Source organism: Elgaria multicarinata, chromosome 5 (assembly GCF_023053635.1).
Source record: "Elgaria multicarinata webbii isolate HBS135686 ecotype San Diego chromosome 5, rElgMul1.1.pri, whole genome shotgun sequence".
In the NCBI taxonomy this organism is placed as follows: Eukaryota; Metazoa; Chordata; class Lepidosauria; order Squamata; family Anguidae; genus Elgaria; species Elgaria multicarinata.
Window position 1 is genome coordinate 72,106,608 of NC_086175.1, and position 16,338 is coordinate 72,122,945.

The 16,338-nt window shown below is 39.5% G+C and overlaps 1 protein-coding gene across 2 annotated transcripts in view; it reads left to right on the forward strand.

The window, feature by feature from the left end:
• ERG (ETS transcription factor ERG) overlaps positions 1 to 16,338 on the forward strand; it is a 176,082-nt gene that overhangs the window by 89,456 nt on the left and 70,288 nt on the right. Inside the window, exon 1 of one of the 2 annotated variants that reach the window (XM_063126626.1) lies at positions 12,706 to 12,798. The exons of the other annotated variant lie outside the window; for it this stretch is intronic. Within the exon in view, the coding sequence (XP_062982696.1) occupies positions 12,781 to 12,798 (18 nt within the window). The 5' untranslated portion in view covers positions 12,706 to 12,780. Of the gene's footprint in view, positions 1 to 12,705; positions 12,799 to 16,338 lie in introns of those variants that run through there. 2 annotated transcript variants of the gene reach the window in all.

Below are 16,338 nucleotides of genomic sequence, written 5' to 3' on the forward strand. Positions count from 1 at the left end.
ATTTGAAGAGTGCTATCACGTCTCCCCTCAATCTTCTCTTCTCCAGGCTAAACATGCCCAGTTCTTTCAGTCTCTCCTCATAGGGCTTTGTTTCCAGACCCCTGATCATCCTGGTTGCTCTCCTCTGAACATGCTCCAGCTTGTCTGCGTCCTTCTTGAATTGTGGAGACCAGAACTGGACACAATACTCTAGATGAGGCCTAACCAGGGCCAAAAAGAGAGGAACCAGTACCTCACGTGATTTGGAAGCTATACTTCTATTAATGCAGCCCAAAATTGCATTTGCCTTTCTTGCAGCCATATTGCACTGTTGTAATATCCCCCATCTTGTAACTGTGCATTTGGTTTCTATTTCCCAAATGTAGAACTTGGCATTTATCCCTATTAAATTTCATTCTGTTGTTTTCAGCCCAGCACCCTAGCCTATCAAGATCACTTTGAAGTTTTTTCTATCTTCCAGGGTATTAGCTATCCCACCCAATTTGGTGTCATCTGCAAATTTGATAAGCATTCCCTGCACCTCCTCGTCCAAATCATAAATAAAAATGTTGAAGAGCACTGGGCCCAGGATTGAGCCCTGCGGTACCCCACTCGTTGCCTCTCCCCAGTTTGAGAAGGTTGCATTGACAAGTACTCTTTGAGTCCGATTCTGTAGCCAACTGTGAATCCACCTAATAGTTGTTCCATCTAGCCCACTTTTAGCTACTTTGTTAATCAGAATATCATGGGGCACTTTGTTGAAAGCTTTGCTGAAATCAAGATATATGATGTCCACAGCATTCCCACAGTCTACAAGGAAGGTTACCCGATCAAAAAATGAGATCGAATTAGTCTGACAGGATTTGTTCCTGACAAATCCATGTTGGCTTCTAGTAATCACTGCATTGATTTCAAGGTGTTTACAGATTTTCTTCTTTATAATCTGCTCCAGAATTTTCCCAGGGATGGATGTCAGACTGACTGGTTTGTAGTTCCCAGGTTCCTCCTTTTTGCCCTTTTTGAAGATAGGGACAACATTAGCCCTCCTCCAGTCGTCCGGCACCTCACCCGTCTTCCATGATTTTGCAAAGATAATAGACAAAGGTTCTGAGAGTTCTTCCGCTAGCTCCTTCATTACTCTAGGATGCAGTTCATCGGGCCCTGGAGATTTGAACTCATTCAAGGAAATTAGGTGTTCTTTGACCATTTGTTTATCAATCTCAAACTGTAATCCTGCCCCCTCAACTTCTGCTTCATTTTTTCCAGGGGAGTCATAGACCCGCTTTTGGGAGAAGACTGAGGCAAAGTAGGAATTGAGCACTTCAACCTTTTCTTTGTCATCTGTTATCAATTTGCCATCCTCATTAAACAGTTGAACCACCATTTCTTTCCTCTGTCTTTTACTACTCACGTATCTGAAGAAAGCCTTTTTATTGCTTTTAGCATCCCTTGCTAATCTCAGCTCATTCTGTGCTTTAGCCTTCCTGACGCCATTTCGGCACTTCTGCACCACCTGTCTGTACTCTTCTTTTGTAGCCTGATCTTCCTTCCACTTCCTATATGTATCCTTTTTTGTTTTCAGGTCATCTCTAAGCTTTTTGTGGAGCCACATTGGTTTCCTCTGTTGTCTTCTATCTTTTCTCCTGGTTGGAATTGTTTGTAACTGTGCCTTTAAAATTTCCTTTTTTAAATACTCCCACCCATCCTACACTCCTTTTCTCATTAGGCTCACTTGCCACGGGACCTTACTTATCATAGTTCTGAGTTTATTAAAATCAGCTTTCCTAAAATCCAGAGTACGTGTATGGCTACACTCAACTTTTGTCTCCTTCATAATCAAGAATTCAAGTATGACGTGGTCACTTTCCCCCAGAGTTCCCGTAACTGCCACTTTATCCACTAAGTCATCCCTATTGGTCAATATCAAGTAAAGGATTGCCGATCCTCTAGTTCCTTCCTCCACTTTCTGTAGGAGAAAGTTATCACCCATACATGTCAGGAATTTCTTGGAATGGGCGCTTTTGGCAGTATTTGTCTCCCAACAGATATCAGGGTAATTGAAGTCCCCCATCACTACTACATCACACTTCCTTGAAACACTGGCAATTTGTTTCTCAAAAGTTTCATCCTCGTCTTCTCCTTGATTGGGTGGTCGGTAGTAGACTCCGATTATCATGTTCTTTTTATTCCTTGCCCCATTTATTTTAATCCAGATGCTCTCGATGGGGCTCCCAGTCTGATCCGCCTGTATTTCTGTGCAGGGATAGGTATTTTTAACATATAGTGCAACTCCACCTCCCTTTCTATTTCTTCTGTTCTTTTTGAACAAGTTATATCCTTCAATTGCTATATTCCAGTCATGGGAGTCATCCCACTAAGTTTCAGTTATACCTATCAAGTCGTATTTGCCTTCATGTAATAAGAGTTCAAGTTCATTCTGTTTGTTTCCCATGCTCTGGGCATTAGTATATAGACATCGAAGACCATGTGTTTTATAGTCTGGCTTTGTTCCTACATTGTTGCGGACACTATTTTGGGGCACTATTGGAGCTGTTCTCTGTACTGTGGTGCATTGGCCTTCATCCATTGTTGCCTCGAAGTTTACGTTTCCCGCCCCCGTGAGATTCAGTTTAAAGCCCTCCTGATCAAGTTCTTCATGCTGTGGTGGAACACATTCTTTCCAGCCCTTGTGAGGTGCAACCCATCCCTTGCCAGCAGTCCATGTTCCAAGTAGCGTAGCCCGTGGTCCCAGAATCCAAAACTCTCACGTTGGCACCACCTTCGTAGCCAGTCATTCATCCAGAGTATTTTTCTTTCCCTTTCTAATCCTCTTCCAGGAACCGAGAGGATGGATGAGAAAACTACCTGGGCCCCAAAGTTCTTCAGTTTCCTTCCCAGAGCTTCATAGTCTGAAATGATTTGCCCTGCCCCCTTTTAAGAGGCATATTAGACACAGGCCTTAATGAAATTTAAAACAAAAAGGTGGATGGGGGGTGGGATAGATCCCAAGTGTATTATTTATTTATTTAAAATGTGTGTATATACAAGTATAATAATGATTTATGTTTTTAATTTAAAAAAGAACAGCAAGCCTCCCAATTGCCATATCATACCAAAGAAAGCCCCTCACCAAACATATTCAATATTAAGCGAGAGGACCGTGAAAGTCATGTAGTAGGTAGAAGAAATGCTTTAAGCTATTAAAGACCTGGGCCTTAACACACCAGGGCCGACAATGGCAGAAAAAATAAAGAGGGAAAGGAGCGGGGAATCTCTGTGTGTGAGGATTACCATGCAGCTATTCTTCCTCTGTGAAGCTTGCACACTAGGGCCAAACAACTGACTATTTAAAAATTGGAAGAGGTAAAGGCAGCTTGCCTGTCCTAAAACAGAGACCCAACAAACACTGGGGCTGGCATGGCAGAACAAACGGTGGAAGGATCCAATCCATCTCTGCAGTAAATAGTCCACAGCACTTGGCTAGGTTGACCATATTTTGGAAACACAAGGAGGCATGGCCACCCCAACATGCCCACCCCAAAGCTGGGCCAACTTGACATGTCCGGCCCCCAACAGGGTGTGGCCTTGGTCACATGTCTAATCATCCATTACCATTTCCACCATCACCATCATCATCTATTATCATTTCCACCATCACCATCATCCATTACCATTATCACCATCATCATCCATCATCATTACCAACCTCACCATCATTATCATCACCGTCATCATCCATTATCAACATGACCATCCATTATCATTATCACCATCATCATTATCACCATGATCCACACGGCTGAGGGGGGTTGGCTGGGAACCCCAGGCTGTGCTGGCCAAGCCGCCCGCCCAGGCCATGAAATCTGAGCTGCCTTGCAGCTGAGGATGGGGCGGTGGCAGATGGCCACGTTGCAGCTGGCCCAGGCCAAAGCCCCCACTCAGCTCTTGGTGCACATGCCTCCCCCTGGGCATGTCCCGAGTTGCCCTCATCACCACCCCTGCAGAGGAAATGCCCGCCCCTGGCAGATGCAGGCCCGGCCCTCCTGGGGCTGCCTCCTGCCACCTCTTCCCATGGAGGGCTTCATGTGGTCTCACGCCCAGGCCACAGCCTCCCGGGCCGGACAACAGAGCCACCCGCTGCCCATGCCACGCGGCTGAAGATCAGATGTGGTGGGATGGCCGTGCTCCCAGCCACCTACCTTTCCAGTGCTGTGCTGCTTGTCGTTGTTGTTGTCCGCCACCTGTTGCTGCCGCCGCTCCCAGTGCTCCCATGCTGGCTGCTGCTTCTGCGCAGAATGCAGATCAGCCAGCCAGCCGGGTCTTCAGTGTGCTCTAAATGAACCGCCCAGAGAGCTTCGGCTATTGGGCGGTATAAAAATGTAATAAATAAATAAATAAATAAATAAATCGCGTGAGATCTTGGCTGGTCCTGGGAAGTCTCGCTGGAAACTGGAAGTCTCACAAGACGTCTGATTTCCTGATGAAGAAGGCTGGGCCGACAGGGAATAGAACGCCTACACAAACTGCAGGGCCAGGCACCCCTGGTTTACCGGTGAGTTTGCCCTCAACTCCGGTTGGTCCGGTTGGCTTTCTTTTCCTGGAGGAGTCCGGACTTCTCCGGTGGGTATGGTCACGCTACACATGACCCAAAGCTGACCTGACCCAACAAGACCTGGGCAAGGGCAAGGCTGGATGTGCACACTCTCTGCAGGAGGCAGGCATGGCCAGGGAAGCTGGAGGATGTTGGCAAGGAATCTTCCAACAAGACAGAGAACTGTCTGCAACATGTAGCTGATGGCTCAAGTAGGTCCAATCACGGCCTAGAAAGAGCAAAGCTTGGCATATGCACTCCTTGCAATGAAGCTGTTGGGGAGCTGAGCAGGCATATATGCCCTTTAAGGCCTGTCTCCTATGTTGGCTGTGTCATGATGCAACAAGCATTGTGATGTGATTCAGCCTTACCCTGCCTCCTCTGGCACATGCAAAACAGCCAGTTGCTCTGCCTAGTGTGGCAGCAGGGAGCATAATAAAGTCTGAAATAGTTCACCATTTAGGTTGGCCAAGTGTTACAAAATGAGCCACATGCTTTATTGGAAGTAGCTAGTGCTGGTATAGAGACTTCACGTGTTTGGGCTGATAGGTGTGGTGAGCCACTTTGCATATTGCAGCAACTCTTTTGGTATCATTTTTGGAAGTATTGTTCAGTGGCTTCCACATGGCTAATGTAGTTGGTGAACCTCATTTGTGGTATGTACTGTAAAGCATAATAATTGCCAAGTAGCTGAATACTGAGATGGTTACTCAGGGAAGTCTGTTTAAAGCATGGTTGGGAAAGGATAGAGCTCCCTACTGTTGAGAGTCCATTTATATAAGATTTGTTTATGCCAGGAGTGCACTAAGTATTTTGTGCTCCCAAGTCGATCAAAAACAGGAAGTCTTGTTAGAAGTGTTTGGAGAAAACCTGATAAGGATATAATTATTCCCCAAGCTCAGACACATATTAGCTTGACAAATGTATGTAAAAGACCCAGTAAAGTTCTAATCTATACACAGCTTTTATTTTGGGATGTTTTTAAAAGCAGGAGAAAAACTAAGTAAATGAGCTAGTAACCTGACAAAGTAGTATAAACAAGTGATTTTATTGGCATAAAATTAATGCCTTCCCATAAAATTTTCAAAAGCGCTCAAATTCCATTTCCAAAACAGACTTCAAAGAAAAATAAGAATGTTCCTAGGAACTGAATGGACCCTAGGTGTCTCCACATTCCCTGGAAATCACTTGGATCTAAACATGCCTTTAGCAATCTGTCCCTAATTGCTTAACATCAGTTATAAAAGAAACTTCGAAGGCAAAAGTCACTTATGTACTTCCTAATTTTAAAAAGTAACACTTTGTTTTAAACTTAATCCACAACTTCTACTATTTCTAATAGAAAGGAAATGCATACTTAATTTCTGAAAGAAAATCCTATTGAAAGACAGGCAAAGACATTTCATTTCCATGGCTGGGCGAGAAACTAGATTAGAGTAAGTTAAAAAAAATCAGTGCTGGGAAGAATGCAACTGGGATGCTTCACATGCTCTATCACTCTGCCCAGAACTGGAATATAAGCTGAGGCTTGTAGTTATAGTGTAACATATATATTCAGTGGTGACTTTAAAAAAAGGCAAATAATCCTCTCTAGAGATAGGGATCAAAACACAATTGCCCTGTCAGTACCTGTAGCAGAAACCAACTAAAAACTGATCCAACCAACTGCTTGATTATGATACACTCACTATAGACTTTGCTATAACTGTAGCATTAGTGTTGTGTTGGATTTGAGCTATGAAGGGTATTGCATAGTCCAGTTCAGAGTTATAAATAAACAAGTTGTACTAATTTAATTTGGACGTAAAAATGTCCTTGAAGAATATCCAGAAACACAATTGGTTCAGAATGTGGCAGCCAGATTGTTGACTGACTGACCATCATGAACACACACATCATGCCAGTGTTACAAGATATTCACTCAAAACCTTTTTGTATTGGCCTTTAAAGACTTAAAAACTAGAATCAGCAAATATAAAGAACTGTCTTTTTCCACAATAACCTGGGTGTTGATTAAAATGCCTCTCTTAGACCCATGTCTTTGACCCATGTCCATTATGGTTAATTTGATCTGCCAGTAAAGGGCTAAGGAAGTGGGTGGAAGAGGTTATAAATAGGGGTGTATGAAAAATTGGTTTCAGAATTTTATTTTTACCAAAGTTTACCCTGCTCATACCTCCTAGAACCCAAAGTGCACCTGAATGCAATCAAAGTCTCCATAAGTCTGAGCTTACAATGCAATTCCCAGAACAAAAAAGTGTGCTTGCAAACTATGTTCATTTGAAAAAAATTGTATGGAAAAATGCATACGTTGTAAAGATGTGCACAAACACATTTTTTCAATGTGAGAAAATGTGCATATTTCTAAAATTGGTGTGAACATTTGGAAAAATTACCATGAAAATATAATCGAAGTTTCATGCAAAACTTTCATACAAAACAAACCTCTCAATCTGATATGGGCATGGATTGGAATGAGCTTCAAGATAGAACCTTGATGAACTTGGGTTTTGCTGATTTCCACATAAATGCTTCTTAGAATTTGGCATGCCTAAAGCCCTCCTTACGAGCTATCACCATGCCAAGATTGATCTATTTATCTTTAAAACTTATACAGATGTAAGCATTTTGGTTACCTTGGAGCAAAGGAGAGGACTTGACCACCTTTATAAAAGGAATTAGTTAAAATGATTGTTTATCTGCCCACCCTTTGAAATGAGCAAAACAAACCTTCACTCCTCCTCCCCTGTAAATCTTTCCCAAGCCAAGGGGCTGCAACAGTCTTGGCCCATGCACTCCTTCCTGCTTCCTACAAATGACTTCCCTCCTTGGAGTTTGTTTAATATGCCATAAGCCGATGGAAATCGATGTTGAAGAATTTTATTGTACCTTAGACTTAGGCTGAGACTGCCGTGTTTTTTGTATTTTATGTATGTATTTTATTGTATGTACATTGCTGGGGTTTTCTAATATTATTGTTGATGATGTTTTCTGCTGTACTGGTCTATGACCGAAATAAATTTTATATATTATTAATATGACCTTAGGGGTAAGTATAGTGTGTTTTACCGTAATTGTGCACTTTCAGGCTGCTGTACTATTGTGTTTGGCTGAAATAAAGATTTATTTTTTTAAAAAATAAACAATTAACTGCAGGGGAAAGGAGAACATAGGGGGTGGGGTGGGGTGGGGTGGGGTGGGAGATTTTGCCAGCATAGTACTGCTCCAGGTGAAAAGATACATGAGCTGAAAGAGCGCAAGAATACACAGACGTGAAAGTGCCCAGTGCTCGACTTGCTAAGGAAATGGAGGGGGAAACCAGGGATGAAAACTGGATTAAAAAAGTAGGTGTGATGGAGCTCTATGAGTGAGTGGGTTAGTCAGAGTTGGGTTTTGTTAAGAGTCTGGAGTTAAGTTCTGTTGAAGTCAGGGTTAGGTCTGTTGAGAGAGTATAGGAACAATGGCTTTTATTACTTTGGGAACAGAGTGATTGGGAGGAGAGAGTGTAGTTTAGAGGGGTAGCATAGACAGGATTGCAATTGAAACTGAATGAAACGAACAAGCATTTGAACCTGATGAACCCATAAGCTTTGTAATTGCGTAACCTTACTTATTGTTAGCCTCATGTGGTGCAGAGCGGTAAAGCAGCAGTTTCTGCAGCCGAAACTCTCCCCACGGCCTGAGTTCGATCCCAGTGGAAGCTGGTTTCAGGCAGCTGGCTCAGGTCGATTCAGCCTTCCATCCTCCCGAGGTCGGTAAAATGAGTACCCAGCTAGCTGGGGAAAAGGTAATAATGGCCAGGGAAGGCAACGGCAAACCACCCCGCTATAAGGCCTGCCAAGAAAACATCAGCGAAAGCTGGCGTCTCTCCAAGAGTCAACAATGACTCAGTGCTTGCACGAGAGGTTCCTTTCCTTTCCTTTCCTTTCCTACTTATTGATAATTAAATTTCTTTCTGTTTCACAAAGTGGAATGGATTATTGAAGTATCTAAGATAGGGTACAGTGATCAATGCTGGCAGTGGTGAAGGAGTAGGGAAAATATAGAGTGCTGGGCTGGCTGCTATAAGGCTAAAAAGGGCCAGTGAGTCACAGAGTCAGAGTGCAGCATTCTGATGACCCACCTCATGGTAGGGATCCTTTGATTTAAGTAGAGAAATAAAGGAGGACCAAAGGCAGTGACATCACAGGTGATATCCTAACTTCTAAAGAAGGAATAGTGAGACTACTTATAATGTATGGACACCTTTGATTTTAACAACTACTAACCTGTCCCAAATTTGCCTTTTTTAGAGAACACCCCTTTTTAGGTAAAGTAGTGGTAAGGTGATGAAGCTAATTATGTAGATCCATTCCAATCTGGCTTTCAGCCAAGGAACTGAAACTATCTTGGTCATTCTGGTGAATGAGCTGCATCAGAAGAGTGACAAAGGAAGTGTGATCCTGTTGAGTTTTCTGGATTTCTCAAGTTTTGATACTATCAGTCACGATATTCTTTTGTGTTGCCTTGGCAGGAATGGCTTGGGAGGCACTATTTTGTGGTGGCTCCAATTCTACCTCGGGGATAAGTTCCAGAAGATGGGTTTTAAGGTTTCATCTCTTTCTCCATGTTTTTAAACATTTACATGAAACCACTGGGTAAGATCATCCCATGATTTGGGGTGAAATGTCATCAATATGCAGATGACACCCAGCTCTGCCTCTCATTTCCATTATCTTAGAAGTACTGTTTTTTGGGGGTTCTGCTGTTCTGGATGTGGTTGCACTCTGTCTGAAGAGAAAGATTCACAATTTGGGGCTATTCTTGGGTTCCTTATGGATGTGCAGATAGTGGTAGTGGCTGGGAGTGCACATTTTGAAGGTTTGCACAGAAACTGTTTACTTATCATTGCCAATGTCACAGAGAGAGCCCTATACACATGCAACTGGGCCTATGCAGACCATCAAAATGAATGGGTATAATTAAAGGCTGGGATTGTACCAAAATCTCACTCCCTGCCAGTATAGACAGGTATTGAATACAAGTAAGAGGTTAAGATATTCCTGTTGTATCTCTAGGGAAATTCATTGGCATGCCTGTGGATGAAGGGGATCCATTTTTACAAATTTCATAGTCTTGAATTTTTATTTTTATTTTGCTTCAGAAAGCCTTTGGCTTGACCCATCTGTAATTTTTCTTTGCTCCCTTCAGGAAATCTTTCTTTTTGTAGGTTTCTTTATATATATATATATATATATATATATATATATATATATATATATTGCTGTTGCCTTTTTTGTTTTATGCTTGTTTTTGTTTTTTAATTTTGTTACTTCTTTTTAGTAAGTTACTTTAGTCACTTTAACTGCTGTTTTTTGAAGTGGAAGGGTGCAGAATGAGTTCCAGTTGAAAGAGAATTTATTTATTTAAAATAACTGTGAGGAAATGTCAAGTAATTATCAACTACAAAAGTAGAGTGGGCATTTCAAGTTTTCTTTTTGGAGTACAAAAATAATTCAACTGATTTTCGCAGAAGTAGCTCAGGTTAAATATTGTATCATGTTTTTATCTTTTTTAAAAACAACAATTGGATTGAATTGTTCCATTGGTTAGAGATGAAATGAGGGGAAAATCAAGAATTATCATTGTTCCTGATATTTCAGTTTTCTTACTCTTCATAATGAATTTTTTTTTATATAACACTTTCATTGTTAACAGTTCTCTTGATTTTCATGGCAAATTATGATACTTAGTTTTCATAAGTTTCCACTTGCCCAACTTGGTGAAATTAAGAGTCTATTAAAAATGTGGAATGTTTCAATCTTATTACAAAAGAAGCTAAAATATAAATTAGGTATGATTTTCAAAAAATATTTGGGGGTTGGCACATTTTAAATATTTTATCCATGAGCTTGAGCAGTTCCACTTAGCTTGAGGGGTAAGGCAAAAAAAAGTGTGTAGTGTTTTTCTCTTAGAATTGTGCTGTGTTGCCTTAAGCTATGCCTTTTGTTTTAATTTATCAGGATCTTTTCCATGCAAACCAAGTAGTATTGGATATTTAACTGACATAAGAAACCAACTATCATAAATAAGATGTTCAAAACAATGTAGACGCCACTATGAAAGAAACAAATTTCATTATCAACCCAATTAGGGGATGGGGGAAGAAGACCGACAAAATTAAGACTTTCTACCATGTAGAAAGCACAGCTTTTGTATGAATTAATATCTTAATGCGAATCATTATTTTCAGAAGTAAATAACTCTGCCATTGCAGCTTTTCATTGTGAGAGCAGCCCCCATTGTGATAGCAGACTTACACACCATGTACTAACACAATCCCTGGCATTCAAAAATATAGAAAGAGCTTTTCTATATGAGGCATTTATTGTGTGCTCATGTTTGTTTATGGGTTCTTTAGATGACATCATGGCCCTTCAGTTTCGCTTCTTCTTTTTAAAGAAAAACACTTTCCTGGGGGTTTTTAGAGGCAGAAAAAATGGGGTATTATTTCTGAAAGAAAGAAAAAACTTACTTTCCTACTTATGCAGTTGCTTTATTCCACTATAGCACAGAGCTATGTAGAGGAAAAGCAGGAAAGGAAATATTCTTTATATAGAGCTAAGATCTCAATTCTGCAACAAAACTGAAAGTAGATACAGCAGATTAACAGCCTTTTGCAGAAAAGCTCATAGGCTCACTGAATCAGAGTACCCTATTTCTTCGATTCTAAGACACACTTTTTCCCCCATATAAACATCTCTAAAAATGGGGTGCGTCTTAGAATCGCGGGTGTGTCTTAGGTTTATTTTCTCTGTTGGTGGTACTGAAATTAGTGTGCGTCTCACAATCGATGGCATCTTACAAACGATGGCATCTTACAATTGAAGAAATACAGTAGTATACATAAATGTGGAGAGGTGAGAATTGGCCTTCATCCTTGACATTCAAGAGGTCAGTGTGAAGTCACTTTACAGCAACCTTTTCCCACCTGGGTCCCTTCAGATGTTATTGACTATAGTTCCCATCTGCCCCACCATGCATGGGCAATGGTCAGGAATTATGGAAGTTGTAGTCCACAACATCTGGAAGGACCCAGGCTGAGGAAGGCTCTTTTAGAGACAAAAGATCCACAACATAGTCCTTCTGTTAATCCTGTACCACATGGGGACAAAATAAGTCTGTTCAATAACCCTACCTAAACTTTTCAAGACAACACAATTTCATTCTGTAATATTGCCTGCCTCCCTGTTATCTACACACTTTCCTGATAACACTGACACCAGCTTTATTGCTAACAAGCAATTAAAATAGTCCTTGACAGATACAGAAACTAGGCATTAAGTTAACCACCATAGTAGCCAAAGGGAGCCTCTGCAAGAGAACACACAAATGAAGGTTAGTGGTAGAACACTACAGGCTGGAGTGAGTTCATATCCTGAGATGGGTGCTCTCGCATTCCTTGCCTTTTTTGTGAGAGGGACCATAGCTCAGTGGAAGAGCGCCTTCATGGCATGCTGAAAGTGTACCTTCAATCACTGCCATCTCTAACTAAAAGAATCGGGTAGCAGATAATGGGAGATACCTCTCCTGGAGCAGTGCGCCAGCTAGGGAGGACAGTGCTGCTCTAGATAGACAAATAATAGGACTTGGTATAAGGCAGCTTCCTGTGTTTGTAGGCAATAGGAAATTGGAATTGTAGGTAATAATAATAATAATAATAATAATAATAATAATAATAATAATAATAGGTATGCAACTGTCCACTGGTGTCAGTAAGGTAACAGCAATTTGCCCCAAACCTAAATTTGGCCCCAAAACTTTAATTCTCTGGGGAGCCCCATATCAAAATTTGGCCCAGTTCATGCGACATCTGCATCCTGCCTCAGTGTGGCAGACCATATTTACTGCACATCATATCACACCTGCCGACACTGTCATAGCCAATTGACATTAAAAAACACACACCAAAAAAACCTTGTAGCTGCATATCGTCAAGAAAAACAACATTGTTTTAGGACCTCTTATCTCTTAGCTCCCAAATATCCTGTTTCTTCAAACTGCAGTAGCCAGGACCAATAGAAACCTCTTCCTGCCACTGGCTGACTTCATTTCCCAGAGTTAGCACAATCTCATCCGCTCTAAATAACTTCATCAAAACTTCTTTCTGGTCAGAGTGAAGCAATAATTATTATTGACAATTATTAGCGATCAATAAGCTAGATCACATTATGGCGAGCACTATCAAGGTAAGAAGGGGAATGCCTTTTTATTAGACTGTTTTCTTTTCTTTTTTTGGAATTACGTGTCTTTTTAAAATTTCCTTTCTAAACAGCAGTAAGGTAGAACTGGGCAACACCCCCACAGCCACAATAGAGGACAAGAAGATTTCCTTTGTACTGCCTAGTAAATTTCCTTTTTCCTACTCCCTGTCCGCAAGGCTTAAAAACTTGAAACTCAGAAAAACCTGAGTGTTTTTTTTAAAATTCACTGTTCAGTGCTGTGGATTATACTTGCAAAGCCCTTTTGAGGGAAGACCTGAATGTTCTTGTTGCTATGATTTTTAAAACAAATTTGGATATGTATCTGAACTAGACTCTGGACTGCCGTAATGGGGAAAAGTAATTATTGAGAATTTAAATAACACGTTTTGGGATATTTTTTAAACATTTCCTTTATTTAATTGAAATTGAAATGCTACTATCAGTTGGACATTGTTGATTTGTTTTTAATAGATTTTCTAACTAATATTGAAGATCTTCATTAAATACTACTTAAATTATGGTGGTAATTCAGTTGATGTCTTAGAGTGTACTTTTGCTTTTGGTTTTTAATCTGAGGATAATAAATATATGTCATGAGTTTGTGACTCCAGTTTCTGAGCCTTATTCTTAGCTACTTTTAAAATAACTGCAAGATGACAGTTTTGCTGAGACTTGGAATATTTTGTTGTTCAGATAAATATTAAATGGTTTGTGCCTGTGTAGTCATGCATTTCAGTAGCTCGTAACTATAGCTATGGCAATAACACAAGATTAATTACTGAAGAAACAAGCCATTCTGCAGATTAAAACATGAATTTACATACAAAGGGTCAGTATTTTATTCATGATACAAACTTCTTTTATCCTTTTTTAAGATTGGAGGATTATATGTAACAATAGCAACAAAACTAGAACATTCACAGTACAATCCTAAATATGTTTCCTGGAAAGCAAGTCCCATTGTTCTCCAAGGGTCTTACTCCCTTTTAAATGTGTTTAGGATTCCAGCCTAAATTATTTAAATTGGAGCTTGGTTTCACAGTAATGAGTGCTCTGCTTCATTTTGTAATGTTCTACTTCATTTGATATTTTTTGTTAAAGTGTTCGTTTTTCCAAGTACTGGGAATTCTTGCCTGGAGAACATGTTAATTTTACAGTTAGAAAGACATTTCCTTCTCTCTCTTTCTTAGTCAGGGATATTTTCATGATTCTGTCAAAAGGTATCGAAATCTGAATTTACTTAGCAGAAAATTGTGTTGAAACTATACATCAAAAAAGCAGAATAATTTCAAATCTATTGATTTTGCTGTTGATGTAAAGGTGTTCTGCACTGTGCAGGTTAGGCTTGAAATGACAATTATAACAACTGTAGGATGAGAGCTACAGATGTAGAGTTTGATCATGTCTTCTGCAGAATGAAAGATAAAAACTAGCTATAGATGGGTTCTTTGGGTTGAATTATTTGAATAATTCAGGCTGGCAGGTAATCCTATATACATTTACCTGGGAGTAAGTCTCATTGAATCCAATGGGACTTTCTTTTGAGTGGACATGATTGTGCTTGTAAAATAAATTAACAAAACCCTCTCTATCTATTCACATTTTCTACATTTTAAAAATAATAACAGAATAAGTTATTGAGGGATCCACTTAAAGTTGATGGCATACCTTTGTGGCCTTCTATTTCTATTCCAGGCACATATTACTATACAGGAAAATGTTAGCAATTAATATACTTTTATGATACATTGGTATTTTATATTCAACACTGTTATAAGTGTAAGACTTGTTTGTTTGTTTGTTTGTTTGTTTGTTTGTTTGTTTGCCAGCAAACTGCAGGAGTTTGGCACCTGCCATCAGGAAAGTTATTGATTCTTCAGATCAATAGTTTACAGTTTATGAATATTCAAATAAATAAACATTTTATTTATAGTGGAAATTCCATATAAATTAATGAATGTCCCATTAATTTCAATGGGTCTACTGTAAGTACAACTAAGTCTGAATCCAACCCTATATCTGTTGGTGTTAAATGTGGCCAATTTAGAAAATATTCCAATAAGATTTTTTTTCTTGTCCAGATCATTTCTTTCTTAATCCATGTAGCATGGTAATAAAAGTGAATTGATGAATTGATTGATCCACAACCTTTTAAAATGTGTGTTAAATTTATTTTATCATATTAAAATCAAAGGGTGCTAAACCCAGGTAAATCAAAGTACTTTGTTTTTACTGAAGCAGTGATTGGACTGTGGGACAGAAGCATTAAATATATTTCTGTTGGTTCAAAATGAATCTGCTCTGTAAGAAGTGTCTTACTTTTAGCAGTCATCACCAATCTGGTGCCCTCCTGATGTTTGGAACTATAACTTTCATCATCCCTGATTATTAGGCATGCTGACTGGAGCTAATGGGAACTGTATTCCAGAACAGCTGGATGGCTAGCTTATAGGCTTTGAACCTAAAATTTTTTTTGACAAGATAGTATTATGATTGCTATGTCCAAGACTAAAAACCTAGCCATTTGGCATTACAATTTAATTGTGCCACTAAAAAGTATAGTTGAGTTGGTTATACTGCTGTGCAATAATCCCCTATTCACACTAATGATGACTTTTTACCTTAAAACAAAATCAGAGTTTGATGCAGTATTTCTGAATAAGGGTTTTGTTTGTTTGTTTTATAAACTCTCTGGGGTCTACTGCATAAATGTGATGAAAATAGTAAAGTATGCATTTATTAGTTAATGTTGGCATTGATTTATACATACAGTACATGCCAGCATATATGTCATTATTTATTTTATTTATATTTCATTAAATGGATTTCTAACCCACCTTTCAGAGGAAGGTGGTTTACCAAAAACAACAATTCTCCCCCTAAACTACAAATTGTCTCATATCAGACGTTGAAAAAAGTACTGGCAGTTTCATGAGGAGAAATAACTGTTCTGCTATAACTTCAGTGGAATATATGGATTGCATCCTTGGTACATCTACCATATCTTAATAAGTATTCTTATCTAGATCTATTGGATGCTCTCATTGTCATATATATGCAGCCCTATTTAAAATGGTTGTACAAGCAGAGGAAGTTTTGTTTGAATGTCAATGGGCCTTTTGCTGCTCTAACCCTAACTGCAAGCTGAAAATAAGTATAGAATATTAATTATATATGTGTAAACTCAATGACTACAGGCTTTTTGTAAATGATGTTAAATAACCCAAAAGGAATCACCATCTAGTTTAAAATGGGCATAAAATACAACCTTACTTCCTGATTAGAATAACAATAATTATCTCAATGTTTATTTTTTCATGTCATCCAGCCCAGAAATGGTGGGATGTAAAATACAAAAAACTGACTGCCTTCAATGGGAAATTTAATTCTGCAGCAGACTGCTGTTTTGCTTCCCTTGGCTGCTGGTGCAAGGACAATCTTGTGATAAAGGGCTATTTTAGTTAGTACTGCATATACTGAAATGGTATACTGATTACACTTGTGGATAGTTGGTTCAACCTAAAC